Source organism: Erithacus rubecula (assembly GCF_903797595.1).
Source record: "Erithacus rubecula genome assembly, chromosome: 8".
Classification (NCBI taxonomy): Eukaryota; Metazoa; Chordata; class Aves; order Passeriformes; family Muscicapidae; genus Erithacus; species Erithacus rubecula.
In genome coordinates this window covers 29,533,480-29,560,081 of record NC_136659.1, presented here as the reverse complement: position 1 = coordinate 29,560,081, position 26,602 = coordinate 29,533,480, and the positions used below count along the sequence as shown (strand labels likewise).

Below are 26,602 nucleotides of genomic sequence, written 5' to 3'. Positions count from 1 at the left end.
CATTTAATAATCTTAAAGTCTAACAGGACAGCATACAAATTGAAGAATTAAAGCAGATATAGCTCATTGAAGTTGATGTAGTATATCAAGTTTTCGCTAAAGCAAAGTGAAGTTAGTAAGAGTCACAGCCAGGAGAAGCAAAAGTTGTCCAGTTTGGGAGTAGAATGTTTCTGAAGTGTTGTGGGAAGTGATCCCAAAGCCTTCCTCATGAAGTCCTAAAGCCTTCTTTATGTAAGCCGCCTTTGCTCATTATTTTCCAAGTTTTTTCAATCCCAAGTGGGATGGTGCAGTTCCTGAACTCACTGGATTCCCAGGGCTGCAGGCAGGCAGTGAGCCCTTCTCAACTCTGAACACCATGGGGAACTCAGGGTGGGAGGGAGTTCTGTCTGTGCATGCTGGAGAGCCCCAATGTCTGCTGGCATGAAGGCACACACTCCTCCTTTCCCACTCACCTACAGCAGTGCTCCACTTTCGGCTGAGTTTTTTAACAGCATCAGAAGCTGAGCAGGCTGAATATTGTGCAGGTGAAGTTGAGAGATTTTCAGTTGAATCTTGCACTCTTCCTCCTTTGACCTCATTTGTTTTCTTTTATCATTTCATGAGTTTGTTATTAGCATTTTACCTTACAAAGCATTTGGGAATAGCTTTTCTATGTGTGAATAACCTTGTCTAAATGCAAACAGTAATATTTTAAAGCAAACATAATTGTGGGTTTTGGCTATCTGATATTCAGCATTCATTCTCTGCTCTTCTCCTGTGTAAAAGGTTTTAGTTATCTAGCCAGGGAGAGAAGTATGACCCAGAATTTATGACTTTGAATGTAGGTCCCAGTTTCATTTCACCTAACCTTAGATAATTCAACCCATTAAGCTGCTTCAGAACCTCAGAATCCGCTTAGCAACTTGGAGAGTCTCTGTTGACAATTTAAGTAGTTTTGTTAGGTAGGCTCTCAAATTAGGTATGCAGTCAGGCCTTTTCCCTTTGTACCCTATTCTCAATTAGTTTTCCAGCCAAATTCTTCAGATTTAAATACAAAATCCTTACTAAGCAGGCCAACATAGCAAATACATAATGAAAATCCTAAGTCTTCTCACAAGAGGAAGCAGAAGATTGTACAGGGAGAATTTGGAATTGCTCAGGAGCAGCTATATTGGGATTCCAGGAGTTGGAGTTCTGTGCCTGTGGTTTTTTCTGGTGTTTTTCTTTTGACTGTGATATACAGTAATAATAAATGTAAGAAAATATTGAGTGACATTCTGGAGAATTGAATTCATTTGGAAAGCAAATAGAATTTGGATAAAAATAAAAGTTTGGTTCAGATTTTCAAGAAGTTTCACTCCAGAAAAACTGAACTTCCCAAGAATTAAAGCTATCCACTTGGCTAATACAAGAAAATGGTAATATTGCACTCCAAAAATGATTACAAAAATATGACTGTGTGGATATCTGCATATTATCAAGTGCCACAACTCAGAGAAATCTGGTATACTGAAGTCCCATATTAAGAGGAAAAGAAAAAAAAATTTGCAGTGCCAAAAAATGCCCCAAACCCCCAAATTATTTAATTTTTTTGAAATTAAAGTAGACACATGTATTAGAATGCTATAGTGCTAAGCATATGTCAGTTACAATAATCTTTCACATTTAGGTGATTTATTGATGTTAGTAGAAGTATGAGAAGTATGTATTTAGGAAAATGCTTAAAGCTTGGGCCTTCAATGTTCCTTGTTATCCAACCATTCAATCCAGGATGAATTACTGAAATTACAACAGACACATTTCAAGTTGGCACAGGGAGAGTAACTTGGTGCCAGCTGAATGAGCTGGACACTATGTGTGAGTTTTTTGTGGAGCCTAAGGAAATCTGGTTTTGCAGAGGAACTTCTTCATTCCCACATTGCTCACTGGTGGTCTCCAGATGGGGAAAGACTGGCCTTCCTGACCATAAATGACTCCCTGGTGCCCAACATGGTTATTCCCCGCTTCACAGGAGCTCTGTATCCCAAGGGAAAGCAGTATCCATACCCTAAGGTAAGATCAGTGGGGATCCAGCCCCCACCTCCTCTTCTGTGTTCTCTGATAGTATTCAGCCATGGGGAAAGAGTGTTTCCAGACAGTGACAGAGGCTGATTTTATTCATGGTCCTTTTCAGGAAATAATAATTACTTTTTTTTTTTTTTTTTTTTTTTTTTTTTTTTTTTTTTTTTTTCCAGTAGATTATAATACCTGAAAAGAAACTATCAGGGTAGGGGACAGTAGAGAAATTAATTTGAAGCAATTTCATTGCTGATATTTGGCTTAGTAAAATCAAGCCAGCATCTTAGAGAGAAGGGTAATGCATTTGAAGGACTGTGTAGGAGGAAGATCCAGCCCCAGCTGTGCTGGAGTCAGACACACTGTGTGCAGAGCACAAGGCAAGTTCCTGCACAGATACAGACATCTCAGTAGACTGTGCTGTTATTAATAAATGTGACAGACTGGCATTGAATAAGATAAGCCACAGTAATATATTTTCATGGTCATCAAAAAGAGGAAAAAAAAATAGGACTATCAATGTTTTAGAAGATTTGGAGAAGGGTTTTTAGTTTTGTTTTGGAAAGTGAAAGAACAGCCTGGACAGGGATAATGCCTGAAATCACTTCTCATTTTCTGGGGATTTTCTGGTGAGGTGCCTCCAGATCTGTTGTTTTCATCTTCCAGCTGATCAGTTTATCCAGCCCTTGCACACAGTTTCAAAGTGTCTGAGTTCCTTTCTGACAGCTCCACCTATATGGTACTCCTCTGGCATTCAGGGGAAATTTATTGAGAGCTAAATTCTTGTTACCTTGCTATTCCTGCTACTGCTTTTTGGTGATGAACCTTTATTCTTGACAGCTGAACAGTTAGACTGTACCGGGCACTATGAAACAATAACATACATTATACAAATAGAATATCTTTGTGCTCTGAAATAATACTCTGAAATAATGAAACAACAGTAATTTTAGGCATAGTTTATACGCTTGCATTGGCCAAAGGCCTTGAGTGACAGAGCAAAGAAAAAAAAAAAAGAAATATTTTTGTCAGCTTTGTAAGCAAGAAAGGAGTAATTCTATTTCATTAGCAATTCAGCATAAAAGTGATACACAATACTACTTCAGTAATCTCATTAATGAAAAAACATTATCTTTATTTAATGTCTCCATTTAATACAAATTTAGCTGCTTGTTAAACATCATTAATTGGTAATGAAGCTGGTGGTGCAGCAACAGAGATTACAAAAAAGATTTGGTCTTTAGTATAGAGTGCAACCATCAGAGAAAATTATAAGTAGGATTAAAAAAAAATAAAATCAAACACATGATTTTGTGAGCACTGGAACATGCTCATCATGTCTGTGTATATGTCATACACACAGACTGTATTCTTGAAAAAAAATTTACTTTTTTTCTTTTCTTAGCAGTGTTAAAAACACAAAAATGCCACTTACTTGTTCTCCATACCACTCAGAAATGAGTGGATGCAGCATTCAGATTTTATTTTGAGGAAAGCCCAATTTCTAAAAGGAAATTGTGGGTGTATTTCAGCCTGTGAAGAGCCAAGCATACAACTTTGTAATTTACTTGAGTAAAATCAGTAGAATCAGTGATTTTTACCTTTTTCTTCCATTATTGAACAGGGGTCAGCCCCATTGAGGAACACACTTTATTCTTTGTATCCCAAAGAATTTTTGTTTTTTATCCCAAAGACTATTTGTTATGTGGTGTAATTCCTGTGATGTGAAACTGAGACTTGGGGATGGCATGTCCAGGACAGGGATGTGGCACCAGCAGCACCTCCCTGCAACCCTTCAGAGCCTCTCTTCCTATTTCCATTGCTTTCCTTCATCTCAGGAACATCCCAAATTTAGGAGCTGTGTTATGGGAGAAGGATGATTCCCACCTCCCCATAGATCCTCAGGATTTATCAGACTCTTCCCAGTGGATATCCATCAAACTGCCACGTTATTCCCCTTTAGCCACAAGAAGCATTTTGTTTCCCTGACCTGCCAAAGCAGCTGGCTCCTGGCACAGGCCAGAAATTGAGATTTTCAGCTCAGCAAACAAGGGAAGGAAGACTGAGGGGAAATGGTTAAGAAAAAGAGAGGAGGAAGAGGAGAAATGCTATCCCAGACTGAGGTAGTGCAGCTTGTCAGAAGGAGCAATAGCATCTGGAAAAGGCTTAGCTGGAGGCTGGATTTACCTGCAGATTTAGGAGCTGACTGTGTTTGGGCAGCTGACTTCACTGAACTGGGCAAGGCCACTTCTAGTACTGGTCACTTGCTCTGCACAGGAAGGTCTTCCATCAGTAAAGGATGGTGAGAGAATCACTCAACACTTCATATTTTTATCTGTGTGATTCATAAGGCTATGAAATTAATTGTTCAAATTTAAGATACTTGAAGTTTAAAAACTTTTCATTATTATAAAAATACTGCATGATGTTAACAAGTGAGTCTGCTTAGCTGTCACTGATTCAGTGCCTCTAAAACTCCTATTTATTTTTTTCTTTCCCAAAGGCAGGTCAAACAAACCCCACAGTAAAGCTGTTTGTAGTTAATCTGTATGGACCAGCACATACCCTGGAACTGATGCCACCTGACAGCTTTAAGTCAAGGTATATAATTTCATGGTGAAATGTTTTACGGTAATTGTTCCCAAAATAATCAGGATGTTAACAGTGGCCACTTATTCACAACTGTTACAAACATTCCTAGGCTGGTGTAGCTCTCTTCTACACAAATTGAGTTACTCTAATTTATTGCAGGAATAATTTAATAGTGAATTATGACTTGCAATTATTAATGTCAACTGGAATGCTTACTGATTGTGTTAGAAAGAGAAATTGTTTTGAATGTTTTGAGAATTTTGAAATATTTTCTTACTATTGATGGGCCACAACTGAAAAACATAATAAAATCTCATACTACTTCCTGACCCTTCATTAATTTAAATAGTGTTAAAGATCTGAAATAGATTTCTTGCCATCAAGATCAGCATCTTTACTTTCCTTAATGGCATTAAAGTTTAAGTGTCAGAAGAAGCAAAGAAGTTAAACAAGAAAGCAATGTGTAAGAAAAGATCCCCAAGAAAAAGAGAATCTTGAAAATCTTTTTCAGATGTTATGGTTTCACTGCAGGGTTTTCAGATTCATTCTGCCTCCTCAGCAGATGGAAAGTAATAGTAGACTCAAATATGAATGTTAGTATCTTAAAACTTTTTTTTTGTCTTCTTGAAGCTGAAGCCAAATCTGTGAAGCATCTTTGCCAGTTCTTGATAACAATACTGCTGTTGTTCAGTTGATGAAAGTTCTGGCTTGCTAGTGCATGAGAAGACTGAGTTAATCTATTTAAACCTGGGGGTGGGAGGGGGAAAGTTAGTTTCTTCTTCATTTTTACTATTAAGTATAATTTCTGTGCTGTTAAACTTAGAAAGATTGTATAATTGTAAGCCAAATTGTGAATTTGATTTGGTATTTCAATAACAGTCTTCACACTGGCCATCAACCCATATATGCCCATATATTAATATTTATAGAGGTATGAAAAATGTGCTTTAAGCAGGCTTTTCTAGAGTGAAAAATCTTTGGTTTGTAATGATTGGGAATTTGATTTTTTTTCTAAAGTATTAGCTTTTTTAGTAAAAGTAGTAGCTACCTTTAACAGCCAGTTTATTTCAGTGCATTTCTAACCCTTTCATTATGAAGTTATTAGTAAATAAGTTATGGGAGGCTGTCAGAATTAAATTGAGTGGTTCATTATCACATATAATTTTAAGGATCTTTCAGGGCAGAAACATTTTAGAAATAGGTGTTGTGCAGGTAGGTCATAGCCATCTGCTGTTATGTAGAACTTCACCCCTGCACACGAAAAACCATAGAAATGGGAAGGGAGGGGAAAAGGGAAAGGTAAAGAGGTTCTGTTAGTTACCCAGAACAAGTCACATTTAGATTCTCAGCTTGTGCCAAATTGTGTCTGGTGTAGAAGCTTTGAAAACATAAAACTGTTGATTTTTAGGGCATCTGGGAACTTGATGTAAGATTGAATAAATTCAATTAAAAATTCAATTAATAAATTCAATGAAAAATTCATTTTCTTCTTTTAGGGATCCTGTAAAGGTGCTTGGTAATATTTCTCAAGTCGTGTTCAGGCTATTCTGGTATAAAGATAGGGATAACACTTGTAAATTTTACTCCTGAAAGTTTCATTCTGTAGAAAAATGTACCACCTACTATGCACTATAAATGCCACAAAAAACCTGAGAGTTTTCCTTCAGATATGTGGTTGTATTTCATGCAATTACTGTTTCCCCCTTGGTGCTTCCATTTGTGTGCAGTTACGTTTTCTTCAGTGACAAACATAATTTAGAATTTTGCTTCAGTCCTTTGTCCAGAAAGCAATTAGTTTTTTTCTCTTTAAATGGGGTTGTGATGAAGTTGGGGGTGTGTACAATAGAGCCTGAGAAGCTTGGAGAAACAAACTGATTGCTCTCCTGCTCTGCTGCTTGTATCACCTGGTGTCATGGCAGATCTTGTTTTACTTGTGCATACGTTTTTGCCCCTCAGTAAGATCAAACATTTGTTAAAGAAAAAAAAAAAGGAAAAAGTAAATATTAAGACTCAGAATATACTTCAAGTCTCCATTTCTATTTATCAATCTGGTATCCAAATGTGAAAATACCTGTTTTACTGGAAGTCAGATGTGAAAGCCAAAGGAATCTGTGCATGCTGGGTTGTTCAGGTACGTTCTGCAAGCACAGCAGCAGGCTGGGTGAAGCCACAGGGCACTCCTGGCTCCTGCCTCTCCTGTGTGCAGCTTTGCAGCTGGTGCTGCTCAGCATCTTTGATCCAGTAAGGAGGCTTTTGAATGTATAATTAAAAGCCTGTTGTCAAAGAGTAATGAGATCTCTATCAGTAATAGATTAGAAGCCTAATTATATTCAAGTTAAGCCCCTTGTTTTAAAGGGGGTCTGAGTTTTTTCCAGACGAGCTCACTCCACTGTTGCACATAACTCAGCTGGACTGTGAGAGCTGCCAGCTGCCAGCAGGAGAGGAGGGAAGAAAATAGCAGGGTTGGGTGACAGACTGCAACAGGTCTTCTCTTAACATCCCCAGCCTGACAGCCCACCAGGATCATGGGAGGAGGGAGGCAAATCCCCCATACCACGAGCCCAGGGAGCCTCATGTGCTCAGCCAGGGTTGTTGAGGGCCAGGCACTTTGGCTGGTATTTGTGAAAAAAGAAACAGGAAGACATTGACAGTGAGAGGGACCTCCCCTTTATCCAGAAAGGATACAAAATATTTGTTATTTTATAATTTTGAAGTAGCTGCACTCTAATATTACAGACCTTTTTTTTTTCCTTTGGCAGTAGGACTGGATTATTTTGCAAAAATGTGTGTCATCTGAAGTTATTTGTTGTTGGAAAATACTGGCTTCTGTTGGAATTCAGTGTTTGTTTCTAAGCTGGCTGGAAAGTACACAGTTCATGTGTATTTGTAAGCATATGTTTCACAGTTGGTAAAGTTTGTGTATATACGCAAAAATTTCCCAGGGGAACATCACACTGAAGGACTGAGCCATCCCACTTGTAGGAGCACAGATGCTGGACATTTGGGGTTATTTTCTCTATCCTGCAGTACAAATACAGCATTTGAATGAACTGTATATATGGAATATTTTTTTTCTAAAATCTACTCTGAACTACCAATGATCTGAATATTGTATTTTCAAATGTTTTGCTTAGGGAGTATTATATCACCATGGTGAAATGGATAAGCAACACCAAGGCTGTGGTGAGATGGTTAAACAGAGCTCAGAATATCTCCATCCTTACAGTTTGTGAAACCACAACTGGAGCTTGTACCAGGGTAAGTTTTTTGGGATTTTTTTTTTCCCAAGGTTTCTTTTCAATCTGCATTTTGTCTTCATATTCAGAAAATGATATTTGGAAATCAGTTTACAGATGCAGTAGTTGCAAGCTGAATATAATTAGTCAACAGGGAGGAAATGGATGTGAGAAAATTCCGAATGTGGTGAAATGAGTTCATGCAATTAGCAGCTTTGAGTGACAGTTTCAGAATTACTAAGCTTTGTTCATTCATTAGCTTTTTGGAAGCTGCAGTAGCTGAACATCATGTACTTGGGATATAGCTAGAGCAGTGACAAGCTTGTCCTCTGACAGATATTTTCAGCTGACTGGTTTCTCCCCTCTCCCCCTGCAGAGTTTCGTTTTAGAACTTTCTGTCTCTCATAGCTTACATATACTTAAGGAAAAGGTGTAAAATTCTCATAACTCCTTCAAATTTGATTGCAGAATTAAATAACTTCAGAAAAAAAATCAATTGAAAGGCAGTGGGGATATTCCATTTTTGAATGTAAGCCAAACTGAAATACATTTTTCTCTTTGAATCCAGACACATTCCACCCCTGGACCCAGACTTTGACTTCTGACACTCCTGCATTACATCTCCCCATTTTCTCAGTCAATCTTGCATCTTGAATGCACTTGGCTGCTTTCCCATTCTGAGTCACAATCTCTTCCCAGAACCAGCTAAAAGTATAAATATTTTTTATACATGCTGATATCAGTACCAACAGATGCTCCAAAGCAGAGGGTATAATTTGGCAGAGTAAATGGTTATGAGTGATTAGTGTTGGCCTCTGAGTCAAAAGGCTCCCATCAGTGTCTGCTACTGGAGTCAGTCATGTTGAAGTGTTAGAGGTTATTTCTTTCCAAGCTCGTCTTCTTTTGCTGCATATTACAGGGTGCTATTCCTCACTCAGAAACTGTGAGTGAATCCCCAGAGTGTGGATTAAGGTTGTGACCATGGAGATTTTGTTGTTTTTCACCTGGTTCCTGTGAGCCTTTTGTCTTTTTATTAAGAAAGTTGATCCTGAGCCACTGCAGCTGCTTCTGAGAGGGAAACCTTTATGTGCTCCAAGGTCAATTGGATTTGTTGGAAGTATCTGGGGAGCTGTAATCCAGGACATAATATAAGAGAGAGAGAGACTGAGAAGTCCCACTCCAGAATACTTGGAGTACAGCAAAGGACATTTTTTGGGGGGTGAGGAAGGACAGTGATGAACTGTCACCATTGTGAGCACAGCCCAGGACTGGCTCATCCTGGAGGATTCCTACACTGCATCTTCTGGGATAAAGTGATGCTCTTGAAATCAATAATGGATAAGAAAAGGCTAAATATTGTGAGAATTCAGCATTGTATCACATCATTTCAGCTGTAAACCGTTTTTTTTTCCTCCCTAGAATGTTGCACACATCTTTGGTTTCAAAATGGAGTGTATAAAACCAATTGCTGCAATAGCTACAGATTTTCATTTTTCAGGCTATATACATACAGATTCTTCTATAGCTAATAAATTTTCATTACTTCACTGTGACTATGAAAATTTGCAGCAGTTGATGTATATTTTTTTTCCAGCAACGTGTACATGATATTTGGCTGTTTTATTTTCTTTTTTTAATTTTCAGATGTGAAATAGGAGTATGAACAATAAAATTCATTAATTTATTTTTATTTTTTTCTCATCACTAATGCCACACTACAACCCATAAAAGCACAGGATTGTGATTTGAAAAGGTCTCACAACTTGAGCTTGATGCTGGCTGCTTGCCATTGTTGATTAAGAACCTAAAATATCCAGTTGTCAGATGATGCCTAGAGGTAAAAAGCAAATATAACTGCCTGTGTAAAGCTTCTTCATAGCTGATCAGAAAGGACTGAAATGGCATTCTTAGTTCCCCTGTGGTGTTCTACCAAAAACTCTGAATAAAACAGCTGACTTTCTAATTAAATTATCATTTGTTTCAATGCAAGTGCCAGCAAAAAAAAACAAAACACTAAATAGCTAGAGACCTTTTGCTGAATGTGGGAAATATTTTTTATCTATAGCTATTCCATAAAGCAATTTTTTCCTTTTTCTTTTTTCCTTTTAGAAATATGAAATGCAGTCAGATCTGTGGCTTCCTAAACAGGTACAGTATAAATGCTATTTCTGGGTGCATAATGCTTAATTGCTTCATTGTCATTTTTATTTAACTGTGTGTTATTTTATAAGCTAATAAAATCCTGAGACCTGTGAGGGTTTTGGAGGCAATTTTCCCTGCAGTTCCTGGTCTGCCTGGATTCAGTTCAGTAAGCATTTAGATGAACAGCTGATTAACTATCTAAGTCTGGGATGGTGGAAGACAGACCAGATGAATCCCATTCCAGGCATGTTCTACTTACTGTGATTTGTTTCTGATTTGAAAATGATCTCACTAAATTAAAATAAAAGGAGTTCAAAGAGTAGAGGTCATATGGGCTATAATTGGAATGAGAAAGTAAAATATTTCTAAATTCACACCCAGAACAATATGTTTAACTAATGTGTCAGCCAATTATTCCACTTTCATAGCTTCAGAAAAACTGTCCAATAACTGTATGAAACACATTCTATTTAAACCACATTTCAGGCTTCATTTTGCAATGTGCAAATGAGAAATCATTAAAAAAAAAAAAGCCTATGCTTTAATAGCAAGCCATTTTCTGTTAATATTTCTGTGCAAAGCTAGACATGGGGAGATGGTGTCACATCTGGCTACAATTTGTGGTAAAAACCTGATTTAGAATACAACTTAATGTGCTTATTTTTTCCATACAATTTTATCAAAAATCAGTGGGTGTTAAACATGTTCTCAGTGCGTCCAAACCATTGAACTTTCGTTCTCCTCCTCAGCAGTAGGAGTTATCTCTGCCACTATTTGTATTTCCATAAAGGACACTGTGGTGGGAAGTCCCTCTGCCTTAGGAATGAGATTACCAGAGCTTTCACTGTGAGGAAGAGTTGTGTAAGGGCTGTAACCCATGCTTTAGAGCAGGATTGCACATGGCATGAACTATATTCAGCTTTAGCCACCACATTTTTGTTTCACTCAGCAGAATACACTTATAACCTAAGGATGCTTTCTCCAGCTGACTTTGAGCACAGCAAAACCAAGAAGACACAAAAAAGTATTCTGATCTTGTGTTAAGAAGTGTAATGAGAAGTGTGCCAGGCTAAGACAATGTTCCATTTGCAGAACGAAGAGCCCGTGTTCTCCAAGGATGGCAGCAAGTTCTTCATGACGGTGCCGGTGAAGCAGGGCGGCCGCGGCGAGTTCCACCACATAGCCATGTTCATCGTGCAGGTGGGGCTCTGCTCAGGCTGCTGGGACATCCTGCTGCCTGTCTGGGGTTTTCTGTGAACCAGGCAAAGGCCTGAACTTCACTTTAATCAGAACACTTGTGTCATGGTCATCTGTCCTGTCCAGCTTGTCTCTCAGTGCAGTGGGATGTATTTATAGCTTCTTCCAGAATAAACACTAATTTTACCTTCTCTGAATACACGATACATGCATATTTTAAAATAACAAATAATGTTAAATGTCTATTCAGAATCTGCTCTTAGAGAATTATAAAGGGAGGCAATACCCAAACTTAAAGTTTCTGTGAAAGTTAGGACACTTTTATTACCCTTTGCAACATTTTTCAGCAGCTTCCATTTCCCAGGGTCATTACTTTTTCCAAAGAAGAATCTGAAAGAAGATAAATTTGCAGTGTGACTTTGAAGGTCACCAATATGAAGTTGAGATGAACTAATAAAGGAAATTATGCCCTGGAACGGAACACTCCAAGGCATCTATTTAAATCATCAGAGCATTAATCCAGGTGCTTTAGCAGAGCCCTATGACATAGGAGGGATTACCAAGGTACCCAAAACATCAAAATAGCAGATTTGTGCCAGGCAGCTCTGTTATCTGCCTTTATGAGAGTGTTCTGGTATGAATGTTATTAAGTCTGAAATATGTTCACACTACACTGCAGACAGAACAAGAACAAAAGAACATTAATGACAGTTTAACCTGAAGAAACAAGAACAAAGGTACTCATTCACTAGAGTAAATATATGAGGAAAGAGTCAGTGAAGATAAAAGGGATCACAGACATGTCAAATTCTATTTCCCAAAGAAAACAATAACTCAGATGACAGTCTGGTAAAGGTGTACATAAAAATTCACACATGAGCAAAACCATTTAGTCAATCAAGTCTTGTTTTGGTATCTTTCACAGTATGAATAAGTACCTTTAAAATACACAAAATAATAATTATCTGGATCTGAAAGTTTGCTTGCAACTTTCCCAAGGATTATACAGATAAAATCAAGTTTCCCTAACTTTGTAGACTCTGACATTTCTTGTTTCTAAAAAGCCCAGGAAACTTGATCCTAATTCAGGAAAATGTTTAAGCAAAGATTAAGCCTACTCCTATTCAGTAAGGTAATTAAATATATGCCTACTTTTAAGCATCTTTTAATTCTAGCAGAATAATGTTTAAAGTCAAGCCTATGTTCCAGAATTTAGTATTCTGTCCCTTTTAGGCAGAATTAGAGCCCTGGGTACTGCACAGCTCCAAAACTAAAAAAATACTTCTATTTTGCCTGCCATCAGCATGAATAAACAAATCCAAATTGTATCACCAATGACAAATTTGGCTTTAAGCATGCGGCTCCTCCTGAGAAAAAGGAAATGTGATATCCCATGTATCAGCCATTATTCATCAGTAAGCAACATTCTGCCTGGTAATGGGGATGATACAGAGCAGTAAAGGGCAGGAGATATGTTTATATGATGTGTTTTACACACTGCATTAATCTGATTGTCCATTATTTCTAAAGCAAACACAGAGGCATAAAAAGTATATTAACCGTTGCACATAAAGCCCTTTGTCACATTAGATGTTTGTCACACCTTGTGAGAGCCACAGCAGCACAGCAGGTGCCCTGCAGAATGTAAAGCAGTCAGCAGATCCCCAGCACCCAGATGGTCACAGCATTTCTGTGATGGAAAAGGGTAACCTGGAATGGAGCAGTGGGATGCTCATTCCTTCTCTGCATGTGCCACTCAGTAGAGACATCAGCCCCTTGACAGAGAGCAGCTTTCATGTGCAGGAGAGTTAAAACAGAACCAATGTGGACTTGCAGGGATAAAGGAGCAAATTTCAATGGCTCATTTTAATTTAATCACTGATGCTGATTTCTCAATCTTACAACAAATGCTGGTTTTTCTCAGACTGCATTTCTTTGGCTGCATTTCAGGAAAGCACGTGTCAATGACACAAAGCATGTTGGCAGAGGCATCTAATTAAATCTTTATGCAGGGAGAAGTTACTGTCTGAAAGGTTACAGTCTATCATAGATTATTTACTGTCTGAATGGAGAGGGCTGGATGTGTGGGTTACTGTTTTCAAATGCTTTTAGTAACTTATGAAATATTTAAAAGAAACTAATCTCAAAATGGGATTGAATCATGTCTTATGTATCTAGACATTTCTTTCATGGAGTTTTGCAACTCTAGAAAGTCTCTTCTTTTTCCAACCACAAAATAAGAATTATAAAGTAACTTTAATGGATCAAGGCAATAACTTTCTGCAAGCTTCATAAATTATGTATTATGGCTGTAACCTTGAAAAATAACCATGTTTATTAGTGTTTGGCTGTGCTTATTATTGCTGTTTCTTGTTAGATTCTGTGATCTTAATATTTGAATATTTATTTCAATAGTTGCAGCTTTTCTCTCTCTAGAGAAGGAATAGTCACTGACAATAAATCACTAATATGTATTTTAATCATTCTTGAAGACAGCACTGAATATGAGAAGCTTCCTGAACAGGGAGCCCTCATCATAAACATATGTACAGCACCTAGCACAATATCCTGATTTCATTTGGTACTTGCAAGGCTTGTCATGGAGTTGCTACCTCCTTCTTTCTTCATGGATCTGTTTGGAAACAGATCAGCTCCAAGGGGCTTGGCTCTGCCTTGCCAGTTCCCAACATATCTCATAGGGTATCTTTGAGCATTTGCTTTTTAGTTATTGCTGCTGTTGATGTGGAGCTCAGGACACAGTTCAGAAATACATGGGTTAAAAAAAAAATCCAACCTTCTTGCCAGTTTATGACTTTTTGTAACCACTGTGTATCACCTCTGAAATGTCACCTCTTTTCTTTATAATGTTTGTCTCAAATTTGAAAACTAGGAATATGTATATCCAGGCCAAGCATAATAACTCTAATACAGAAAAATCCACATAAAATATGTCCAAGCTGTGAGGGTTGAAGTTTGAATCTCCAGTAGCCTGAACCACGATTTTACCTTTTGCACTAGGAAACACCCTCAGATGAGCTTCTTCCTTAGGTTTTTTTGTTTTTAATCTCTGTCTGGTGAAGAGTGTGTTGCAACTTCCAGCCAAAGAATTGATTTTACCTGCATTGCATCCTGACTTCTATTGTTTGTTAGCATGGGGGCAACTGAAAGAAAAATTGTGCTGCAAATAGATTATTTTAATGACTTTGAAAGGCTTAGAGATAGGAGGGAAAGGGCAAGTGAAATTCAGGCCTGTCAAAATGTGAGGTTTGTGGTTTAAAGATGTTATGTTGCATATTAAAGTTTAAAAAGCTGTAATCAGTAATGACATGTGCAAGCAATCCTACTAGGCAAAGAAGAATGCAGCAAGGTGAAAGTCAATGTTTTCCATCTCTCAACAGGCTAAAAGTGAGCAAATCAGTGTGAGACACCTGACATCAGGGAACTGGGAAGTTATCAAAATCCTGGCATATGATGAAAATACTCAAAATATGTAAGCACTGTTCCCTTTTTTATAAAAATATTTGTGTTATTCAAGTTGAATCCATTTAATTCAAAATTAAACAACAATATTTCTTTCATTTGGAGCTTGACCATAACTTTGACACACCTCAGTACACAAGCTGCAGTTGTAATACCATTCATCTGCCATTCTTTTCCTAAATGCTTTTTTATGAAGAGGGAAAGAATCACACCATGATATCACTTGACTCTGTATTTTTCAGAATAAAAAGAATCAACACACAGTGCAGCAGTAATAACATTTTGGTAACTTCTTTCCTGGAATCCAGATAAGAAGTCATAGTAAATTTTTTAGTACTTGATAAAATATCACATCTTCACTGCATGAGGTCTCTAGAGACCTTTTGGAGCTCTGATCCAACTTTATTAATTCAAATTATTTATAGAGTTTATCAGCCACTTGAGGGGATTGCCTTGCCCTCCTTCTGCCTGCCAAGCAGAAACTAATGGAAGTCTGATCAGGGAAACACCAAGGGTTTGTCTTGGTGTTCTTGCAAAGTCTCTTTCCACCCATGCAAAGTAGATAGGAGAAAAAGTTGGTTTACAGCTCAGAAAGGCTCTCAGATCTCATAAGACTTATTGTAATATATGACACAATTTCATTGTGACCTTTATCTTTACTAGGATTTATATTGCAAACTCTTGGAGTGAAGCAGAAACTTTCTCTTATGTTATTTTTAAGATGCAGAGAGGTGTCCTGGTTGCTATTGGAGCTCCTGGGAGTGACAGAAATTAAAACCATGAAATCTTGTTTTCATCACTATTTTAACAGGAAATTGTATAGCTTCTGAAATAACTGATCTGCATGTTGGATCTAAGTTTAATCTTGGAACTTGGTTTCATATATAAGTATTTGATCTTCATGGATATATGTGAATTTTTAATTCTTAAAAATTCTACTTATTCACTTCTTTTAGCATCACCCAAATCAGACAGTTTACCAAACTGAGTTTAACTTTTTTCCTCTTTTGAACACAGTTATTTCTTAAGCACTGAAGAGTCCCCAAGAGGAAGACAGCTGCACAGGTAAGAGACACATGGGACTGTGTTATCAGCTTTTTCATCCTTGGGTAATCATTTACATTGTGTAAAAAATAGTATGCTTTAGCTATAACAAGGAAAGAACCATGTCTTTTCAAAATTAAAATTGCCATTTTCTAAAAAATGGAAAAGTTTGTAACACAAAATGTTTTTAACACTTACATCTTCACTACTGCTTTATAAGATCTAAAAAGTTAAACCTAAGTACAAGCATTTAACCTGACTGTGTTTTAAAAGTAATCAAAGTTTTCTAAATAAAATATTTATAGGGTTTAATCATGTAACTTAGAGTTTGGAGCAAATCACCTCATTTTCAGTGCTTAAATCTGAGGTTAGTGAGGTTTTCATAGTTTTCTGCTAGTGCTACTGTTACCCCCAACAGTGTGAGTTACTGTAATGCCAGTGGAGTTTTGGGCAGCTTTTGGATCCTGTCCACAAAACCAAGTTTACTTTATTGTATTTTTTTCCAATGTAAAATGTTTCTGATCATTTTCTTCCACCAGTGTATCAACAGTGGGGTCATTGAACCGTCAGTGTCTCTCGTGTAACTTCTTGAAGGACCAGTGCACTTACTTCAGTGCAAAGTTCAGCCCCATGAACAGGCATTTTCTCCTGCACTGCAAAGGTAAGGCAAATGCACAGGGTGCAGTGCTTCTTGCTTCAGGATTACTGTATTGCCTTGAGAAGGGCATTAGGCTGGAGTCTAACACTGAGCTCAGCAGTGGATTACTCAAAGTTCTGTACAGAGCCTATTCTAAGGCTGCAAGTAAAGATTTTCTGTGAATTAGCTAAATTATGAGTGATGCTCCAGTCCTGAGTCCTCTGTCCAAGTAAAGGACATCAACTTATATTCACTCTAAATAGAAATCCTTCATCAAAAAATTCAGCATTTTGCTGATGGTACTGGGGTTTGTGAGAGTCTGTTATTTTATATATTGGGATTGATTTTATGTGACTATACCTAGTTAGAAAATGAGAGCCTGTGTTCTCTAGGAGTGTTTGTACACATGTATGTGCAGTGTATTTATTCAGGCTCATAGTTATGTGTACGGGTGCATCTACCAAAGAACAGCTGTGGTTAAATCCCCAGAGACAGATCCTCTATATCAGTGCAATTGTAATAAATCACGCACAGTGTTTTCCTGGTAGCTGCATTCCAGCAGAGCTAAATGGCACCAGTTGGCTTCAGAATTTCTATATAAATAAAAAACTAAAACCATCCCACACAGAGAAATTTATAACCTATACACAGGAAAAAAAAACCACTGACATATAAGTGGTGAAATGAGACAATGCATAATAAAGTACATAGGTAGACCTGTTGCCCTTGAAACTTGCAAAATTTTACACAAATCCCTTCAGTATTTTTTCATAGCTAGGATCAGACTGCAAAGAGTAGAGGACAATTCATCTGAAATACATATGAATGGCTCATTTTATATTCATGCTTTTTTCTCTACTTCTTTCACAACTCTCCTTTTTTTCCCCCCCACAAAAATAAAATGCCTGCTGACTTGAGCATTGAATGTATCCAAACAAAGAAACTATGAATATATATTGGCTAAAATAAGGGGTTTGTTTTTTGGTTTTGCTGGTTTTTTGTTGGTGGTGTTTTGTTTTTTGGGGTTTTTTTTGTGGAAATGCACCTATAGTGCATAGCTGATTAGAAGAAAAATGTACAAACTGTATGGTTTATACATGGCTCAATCTGCAGCAGAAGTGATGGAGCTAATCTGAGTGGTCCTTCTCTGAGTAATGAGCTCCTCATGCTTTAAGCAGAGTTTTCCCTTGTGCTTGGTGTAATCCCTATGGGGTAAGTCTCAGATTCTTGTAAGACAGAGGGTTGATAAATTGGGAAGAGTTTTTTGCTCTGAATCAGCAATGTGCTGGGGTCCAAAAGCATCTTGTTACCATTTTAGCAAAGTGTACTCAGCCTGTAATTTTTAATGTGCTTCTTTGATATAAAAATGTGGATGCCAGTAGTGGGCTGTGCATGTGATTACTCACAAGCTCATGACTTTCAGTGACTTTGGCAGTTCTCTGTTTGAGCTGGCAAGGCTGTAGATCATCCTCCCAGGGTTAAACCTACACTCCAGTGAGTTGCAGGAGATTACCCTGAGCTGTAGGTGTTGGGCAGAGATGCTGAACTGTCATTAATTTTTTTCTACCTCTGACATTAATGTAGAGTTAGTGCTGGCTGGGAGTTGTTCAGGGTCTGCTGTGTTTCCTTAGAGCTTGGCAGGTACAGCAGCAGTGTGGCCCCATGGAGCCAGGGCTCTGGGCTGGGCATTTGGCAGGATCAAAGTTGATGGCAAGATCACTGTAGAACTGGCATCAAAACTCTTCTGTGTGTGAGACTGTGAGACAAACTGCTTTGAGGAGACAAATGGCACATCTGCTGTGTGCATACACACTCATTTTCCCACAGCAAAAAGTCTTCACTGAATTGTTACAAAAGCAATTTGCCCAGAAAATCCCTTGGGGAACTCTGGACTGGTTCGATCTGTATGAGTTTCAATTCTTCAACCTCCTGTTTACCCACAAGCACCTTTATTAGGATAGTTTTTCCTTCTTAGTTTCCCTCAGCCTCTCATTTTACCAGCTGTATCCATCTCCAGAGACTCTCCTGAGTGATGAGTTATTTCTTGCCTGGTAGATGGCTCCTCAGCCTCTCAGTTTGGGCAAACACATCCTTTGCACTTGATTTCCACACTGCTTGTGGATTTTTCCTTTAGCACTTCACAAACACTAGCAAGATTTGTTTTCTCTCCCCTCAAATAAGATAGTCTAGAAGGGGAGTAATTGTTTCTCCCTTTTGATACAGCAGGAAATAAGCTGTGAGTTTGGGGTTAGTGATAGGAGGTCACTGGGAATCCATGTCCTGTGCTTTGTTCTGATGCACTGTAACACAGTGCCTGTGACACAAATTTGTCCTTTTTTCCCCTGTGATCAGCGTTTTAATCTACTGTAATCTCCCTTTTTTCAAAATATCATCATCCTTCCATTTTTCAGTATGACAAATAGAGATAGACTGGAAAGTGCTGGTGCTTTCCCCCTCAGATATGGTCTTTCTTAAGTAAGAATTGAAAGCAAAATGACAAATTCAGAAGAAGTAAAAAGAGCTGGAAATAAAAAACAAACCAAAACAGAAGAGACATCTGAAGAAATTATCTTCTTAGAGAGCTAAGGCAGAAAGCTGTGATTTGTCAACAATTTACCTGTAAGATTTTTGTCAATCATCCCCCTTGAGGGAGGGAATGAAACTGATAAAAATCTTCAGTGAAGGCTGTGAACGTCATCATACTATTTATTTCAGGTATTTACATTTCCCTAGGCTCATGCCATAATTAATTGAGAGAGACAACCTATCAAAACACATAAATTAAGCTCTATCTCTGAACTCTCAAAGGGAATTGTTGTTTTTTTTTTCTCAAAAAGAGAGTTGTAACTCTTCATTTCAAAGGGGCCATGCCTTTATCTGCCATGGGGTCCCCAGGGACTTCAGCTTTTCCGCATTGTTCTTCCTTGCCCAATAGGGACTGAATGCTTGTAATTGAAACACTGAGGTAAAACAGAGATTCCCATGTGTAAAATCCATGGTGGGGATGGGGACATAAGATTTTCTTTTGCAGGTTTACACTGGTGGGGATCTTCAGAGAAGGGACAACAGACTCAGCCACTTCTGAGGATTCTGAATGCTTGATCATGCCAGTTTCACAACCACCTTGGGCATTTGCACAGTACATGTTGGCATGAAGAATTGCTCCTGATTTTTATTTTCTTAGTGGTACAGTGAAAATAAAGGATGTGAGATAGGATTAGATTACATCACACCTAGATTTAACTGGGATGCTGTTGGTTTTGCAGAGTTGGCATACCAAGGGAGCTTCTTAAACAGAAAATTATGTGAAATATATTATTTCAACACCTCTGTAGCTTTTCCATCGAGAAAATAAGTGGATATTTTTAATTAATTAATTAATTAATTTCAGAGTCAACCTAAAGTTTCTGAATGTCAAACTGCTGTATTTTACACAGTACCGTTAAGTACACAATTTTTTTATTCATCACTTAAAACTGAAACACTGAGATAATTTTAAAAAAAACCCCAAAATGGAGTGCTCCTTCTGGGTGCAGGGTCTGGGCTGCTGGACAGGCACAAGGCAGTGACTGTTTCACACTGTGCTGGTCCTGTAGCCCAGCCTGTGTCACTCCTGGGAGGTCCCAGTGGAGTTCCTGCTGTGTTTTCAGGGAATTGTGTGCATGGAGCTTCCAGGATCCTGCCTTGTGTGGTAACTGGTGCTCCCATTCTTTGTCACTGAACTGCAGAGTACAAACTACCTCACCCTTCCTCTTCACAGGACCAGGTGTTCCAGTTGTAAGTGTGCACAGGACAAGTAATACTGAAAGTGAGTATACCTTGTGAAATAAGCAAGATTTTTTATCATGCCTAATTTCTTTGGGGAGTGTGGGAGAGGGGAAAGTAAGTACATGAAAATGTTGTGCAAGTACATGAAAACTAATTCATATAAAGTACTATTAATTACCTTTTAGCAACATCCACATCAGCAAATGGTAAGGACAGCAGTCAATCAAATGACTAAAGCAATTCCAGATTTTTAGGTATCTTTTGGACTAAATGCATGTGAGTCACCTTCTGTTTACACTTGAGTGTAAACTTTTTACTTGAGTAAATTAGAGGGCAGGTTGGTCTTCATCCTTTTCACTTCTAGTGTTGATCATGCTGCCATTGCAGTACACCTCCTGTGTTTTTAGAGATGTTTTTAAAGTTACAATCCAATTATGTTGAAGTCAGGTACAGCCCTTGGATGATTGATCATAAAAGCTGACCTACATATGCTGATTTAGTCCTTCTGTTTCTCAAATCAGAACAACTCCACTGACATTTTCAATGAAGACAAATCCAATAATAAAGGTTTTTTAGGAAAGTGTTCTATACCTCTGTTTTACTCATTATTTTCTTGTATATTGATGCCAAATCTGTTACTGTTTCCTGGCTGCTGAGGTGTTTTTTAATGGAAGACTGCCCTTCACCAGCTGAATTTTTCTGGAGGTGCTGCAGAGATAACAACTCTGCCACCTCCAGCTCCACTGTGACTCCACTAGCATGGAGGTGTGGATTATAGAAATGGGGAACAACTTTTCATTCAAAAGCACTAAAGCAACTCTTACATATCCTCATTTCATTAATTGGATTATCCTCAGGATTTTTCCCAGAATCTAGAAATCCTGAACTGTACCTGTCTGCATTCCTTTTGTCCTGGACCAGTCACTGTTGAGTGGAGCTAATCTTGCATGTTGAAGTACAATCCTAACAAATAGTGCCATGCTATGAAGTGTTAATTAATATCTGCACTTAAGTTTTCTTTTTTTCCTTTTTTCATTTTTTTTTAAATGCCTTCTTTGTGTTTGCAAAGCCCAGTGCTATAACCCATTCAGGGCAGGGAGTTTTATCCAGCACAGTAAATGGTAGCTAGTGCTCAAATAAATGTATTTTAGACTTGTGTGGAGCTGCTTAATTCTGTGAAGGCAGGATTTTTCTCTTTATTACCTGCATCTAAAGCACTATGGAGTGTGAATTACTGAAATAGAGATTTATGTGCAGCACCTTAGAGTAAAATAAAGCAGGTCAGGATAGAGGAATGCTGTTTGTTGTAACAACAAAAAGCCAAATAATAAGAGAGATAATTTACCATTAGTGTTTCAGTGCTAGATTAGATTATCCTCTTCAATTCATAAAGGAATGATTAAGGATTATTTCAATTATTCCATCCTCAGACTATAATTATACCATTTTGGTTGACTGCCCAGAACAAGCATTCTCTTCAGATTATCTGTTTTTGGCCCTAAATGAAGAGTTTATTATTTAATTAAAATAATCTAAATTTTGGAAGCAAGATCAGTAATTTGAGTTTAAAAAAAAAAAAAAAGAAAAAAGATAAAAGAACAAATTAGCCTTTTATTTGTGTCTAAAAGGGTTGCTTCAAATTAGTCTGCAGCTTTAAACCAAGCTGATTGCCTTGCTCTTGGCTGAAGTGCAGAAGATAACTGAGGACATGCAGTGACCACATTTAGCTGTGCTGGCAAAATATTGCCTTGGAATAGGTAATATTGGGGAAAAGGATGCCTGGAGGAGGCTTAGGATATTGCCCAGCAGAGCAGCCTTGTGCTGCAACAGCTGCTGTCAGGATTTCTCAGAGATGCTGATGTTCATGTTGGTCATTAAAAATTTCCTTGGTAGAGCTTAATGAAAAAAAAGCCTGCCAAAACCAGAAAAATGAACTGGATGTGTATCTTTTTGAATTGAAATGTAGTTGCACTATAAAAAAGGTATTTACAGAAGGAATTAATTTACAAGATTAATTGCAAGATTAATTTACAAGATCATTGCATTTCTCTCTGTTTCTTTATTTTTTTTTTAAATCTTGATGTATCTCTGGTGTGATGATTCTCCATGCCTTTCAACATGGTTTTTCTTCCTGTCTTCTAGAGTTTTATATTTTGGAAAATAACCCTGTGTTGAAAGAAGTTGTTTCCAAGAAAAAGAATTACAAGACTGAAATCAAAATGTTTCACATTGAGGATTACGGTAAATCTGGCAAAATGTTTTTTTTGCAAGCTAAAAGCTTTCTTATGACGTTACTGTTTTTCATCTGTGTAACTACCAGCCTTTAATATTTTGCTCTTTTCTTAAAAGAATTCCCTTTACAGTTGTCACTGCCAAAAGATTTCACGGATCGAAACCAGTATGCCCTTCTATTAATAATGTAAGTATCCATTTGGAATCACTCAAAATAATAAAAAAGTGCTTCATAAAAATATTTAAATCTGAAGTCAGATTTTTTTTTGGTCTTATTTTTTTCCCCTTTTGTAGGAAAAAAATATCTCATGGATTTGAGTTGAGAAATCAAAAGGCTTGTTCTAGGGAAGATTTTGTGACAGGTGTTGTCTGGTAGAGATGCCTGGGGTTTTTTTGAGCTAGTCAAACCTGAGTGTGCTTTGCTGTACTTTCATGTTTGGGAGGCACTGCTGTTTCTGATGGTGTAGCTCCAAGTAGTCTGCAGTGTTTCCTGGACCCTTGCTGGTCCTGCCCACAGAGCATCTCACTCAGAACATGAGCTCCCTTTTATCCCTGAGAGAAATGAGCACAGCTTCCAGGAGGAGCTCAGTTGAGATGCATGAAGCAAAACTGCTTTTAGGAACACCAGAATGAAATAAAAGTTACTTTTGATCATCAGTGGTTGAAGTCATGATAGGCATGATCCAAAGTCTGTTGAATTTTGTAGAAAAGCTGCATGGAAGATGGAATTCCCTGAAAACCTGTGCTGTTCATTTAAAGGAAGATGGGTGTGTGTTACTTGCAGGAAGAATCAGCCTTTGGGTTGTGTGCAGCAGAGGGAAAGAACAGAATCATGAGTGTGCTTGAAGCCTGTCTGGGAAAAGTGGTGATGCCAGCTCAGGGCATCTCTCCTTTCTCTACCTGAACTGAGCATGGGTGGAGAGAGCTTCCCTGGACCTACAGAGCTTCTTCCAGTCCTTGCTGGAAAGAACTGATGTGAATTTCAGTAACAGATGTGTAGGAATGCACAGATAAATTCATGAAAATTCCACATTACTGAGCTGTGTCACCTGGAGCAGATCTCCCCTCAGTGACAGCACAGATCCTTATTGTTGGATGTGAGGTGTTTACAGACCTGAGCTACTGAATGATCCCAAATTCCTCTGCTCAGATCAGATAATAGGATAGAAAGGCACAAACCTGCTTATTTCTAATCTCAGTTTGTGCTTTAAAACAGAATTTTCAGTTGCAGTTATCTGCTGTTTGGAAGCTTTCTGCTTTAATTGGCTCCTGAACATATTTTTTCTTCTCTGGAGAAACAGGACACATGGATTTTATTTCATCTTTGCAACATTTCCTGGCATGATCTTGAAGGCATGATTATATTTTAAGCAGCTCTTACTCAAGTGCCAAAGGCAAAGTGACTCTGTGAATTGACCCCAGCAGCACTGCAGGGACTTGCAAACACTTGTGCCTGTTTCTGTTTCTGAGAGCAGGGGAGCACGGAGGTGTCAGCAGTGCAACACTTCCCTTTTCAAGTATCCTAGTCAATACATCATCTGCCATACACAGCTGTGGTAAAATATGGGGTTATAAACTCGTGTAGAACCTAGAGAAGACAGAAGGGAAGGATCAGAAACCTGAGAAGTCCAAGGCCAGAGATCACAGGAAAAAAAAAAAAAAAAAAGCTAAAGAAAATGCTATTTTGAATTGTTTTTCGATGTTAAGAGTTGAAAGAAGTGAGAACAGTATTGAGGCAAGGTCTGAATTTAAATTTACCAAAGTTGTTGGTACCCAGTGAGCAAATAATGTGGTCAGGTCATGATGTGTGGTTATGTTTTGTAATTCTTCTGGGGTTTTTTATGATAGGCATGTGGGATAAAAAGGAAAGCCATCAATTTATGAATACAAATTGTTGTACTTACATTTATAATATGAAGACTTTGGTTCTTTTAGGTCAGATTCTTATCTTTGCATGAATTCTCAATTCTCTTTAGCAAGGGTTATTTTTTTAGAAGACCCTGTGCACTAGAGAAAGTATGAAACTGAAAATTTTACATCTGTCCTGGCTCATTTACTGTAGCATGTTTTGTGTCTTCCACTTCCCTAGAAGAAAAAGAAGTTATATTAAGCTGGTTTTCTTCAGCAGCTTTTTACAGACTTAAAGCTAAGGTTGCCAGCAATCCCTTTTTCTAATAAAGAGTTCCCCAAATGAAATATAAAACTGCAAACTGTCACTGAAATTATGGGAAGCTCCCTTGTGGGATGATTATTTGAGCCAAATAAATTCTGCCTAGCTCTTGAGAAAGAATGGTTGGATATCTGTGGGCGTATAGGGGGTAATTTCTTGACCCACACAGCTCCAAATTGACATTCTAAGGTTTATTTCATGATCAGAAGTACTACTTTCCAAAAAAAAAAAAGAGAAAAGTATTCAGGTCCAAAGAGAACATGTAGCTTTTATAGGGAACATTGATTAGTTGTGTAGATGATATCATTTCCCAGATACTTGACTTTTCTGAGTCTCAGAGTGGTACTGTTGGGACTGATGGAGAAACACCCTGTTCTTGCTGCCAGCAGTGTTAGATGAGAATTGGGGGCTGATAACAAGTGCTGTCTTTTGTACTGTTCAACTGCTCCTGCTTTCTTTCTTCCATTCTCAGCCATTATATAATTATCATTATATTCCAGCTATTGAGAGAAAAACCTTTGAAAATGAATGCTTGCCAATGTCCTTGGTAAGAATATTGATTTAATTGTATGTCCATTTTTTTGGAAAAGAAGATTCTATAAAACATCTTGATCCAGGCAACATGCACTTAGAAATATAAAACCAGAAGATACAAGAACAGAAAAGTGGAGTATTAGCAGAGGAGTGAGGTTTGCTTTCCACCTCAGTAGCACTGCACTTTGAAGAGGGAGAAAAGAGGGAGGGAGGAAGGGAAGAAAGAAGGTGGATGATGAGTGATTTTATGATGGGAATGTTTGGTGTGATCTGTTTGGGGTTTTTTTTCAAATCACTGGAAGCTCGTAGCCATTTCCAGGGTGCATGACTATGAAAAGGCTTCTGTATTCATTCAAGGATGTCTGCAGGTAAATTCGAACTTCGAGCACATGGCCTCTAGGTGCTTGAGTGTTAAGGCTGAATTCTGGAAGAAAGCTTGTACCAGAGGAATCTGATCCTGGTGTGAAACTGGGTGTGAGCTGAGCACAGTTCCATGTAGACTTAAGCTCAGCTTAAGGACCAGGACCTGATTATCTGTAATCATCAGCATAAAGACTGTGTGAGCATTCATCCATCAGCAGCTGTGAAGCTGCAATACTCACATTGTATTGCTGTGGTAAAATTTATGTCCATCTGGATGGCTGGAATGTCTAACAAATCTCATGTAGAAACATGTTGGCTGGCACTCTTTTTCTTCCCAGAATTGTGATGAGTAGCCCATAAAATGTTAAATAGATTAAAACACTTTCCTTTCTTCCATTTGTTCTCCTAAACCACTGATAACATTTCACACTCAGTTTCCTTCTGAAGTAATACACACAGTATCTATATATTAAAGAGCTGCCTGGTAATTGCCTGAAAAAGTGATTACCATCTCTTTTCTATATAATTAAGATCAAAGTTTAAATTCCAGGTCCTTGATTTTCTCATTATGGTTCGCCTTACTCATTAAAAAAGTTGGAAGATACATTTCTTGGTAACATACAGGAAATGATTAAATAAAGACTCTGGCATTTAATCTTGGTAATAAAATCAGAGTTGATAATCATTCTTTATTTTGCTTTGGTTGTAATTAACCTCATTCCTTCAAATGTGTAGATAGTGTATCTTAAATATCAGTAACTATTATTTAGTGTAATTTAATGTTGTCCAGTATGTAAGCTGATATTTTAAAACTGAATCAGTGGAAAGATTGTCCTAGTACTTGAGGAGGGAGAAACCCAAGTATTCTTCAAAGTAACACTGAATTGTCTCCAAGAGGTTTCTGTTTGTTCATTTGTTTACTTGTTTTCTTATATTTTGGTCACAAGCAGGGGTTGGTTTACCTGGTTTTGAGCTGATGAAAGTTTCAGGCCTTGCACAAACAATCAAACCTGTTTATGCCACCAGTGAATGCACTCTTGAGACTGACAGCAAGATAAGGCAGTAGGGTTGGAAAGTGAATATTTTGTGCAGCTTTGAGAACAAGCCATTAAAACAGCAGGAGAAATATAGAGAGGCATAATGCAAGTATTGGGAAATATATGTCTGCTGTCT

The 26,602-nt window shown here is 37.9% G+C and overlaps 1 protein-coding gene across 6 annotated transcripts in view; it reads left to right on the top strand.

Moving 5' to 3' along the window:
* Positions 1-26,602, top strand: part of DPP10 (dipeptidyl peptidase like 10) — a 445,885-nt gene that overhangs the window by 405,785 nt on the left and 13,498 nt on the right. For all 6 annotated transcript variants that reach the window (XM_079310523.1, XM_079310525.1, XM_079310524.1 and 3 more), the window contains 11 exons: positions 1,877-2,031; positions 4,538-4,635; positions 7,761-7,884; positions 9,972-10,010; positions 11,097-11,204; positions 14,600-14,691; positions 15,699-15,746; positions 16,265-16,386; positions 20,123-20,170; positions 22,273-22,371; positions 22,480-22,549. In XM_079310523.1, the coding sequence (XP_079166649.1) occupies positions 1,877-2,031; positions 4,538-4,635; positions 7,761-7,884; positions 9,972-10,010; positions 11,097-11,204; positions 14,600-14,691; positions 15,699-15,746; positions 16,265-16,386; positions 20,123-20,170; positions 22,273-22,371; positions 22,480-22,549 (1,003 nt within the window). The remainder of the gene's footprint in view (positions 1-1,876; positions 2,032-4,537; positions 4,636-7,760; positions 7,885-9,971; positions 10,011-11,096; positions 11,205-14,599; positions 14,692-15,698; positions 15,747-16,264; positions 16,387-20,122; positions 20,171-22,272; positions 22,372-22,479; positions 22,550-26,602) is intronic.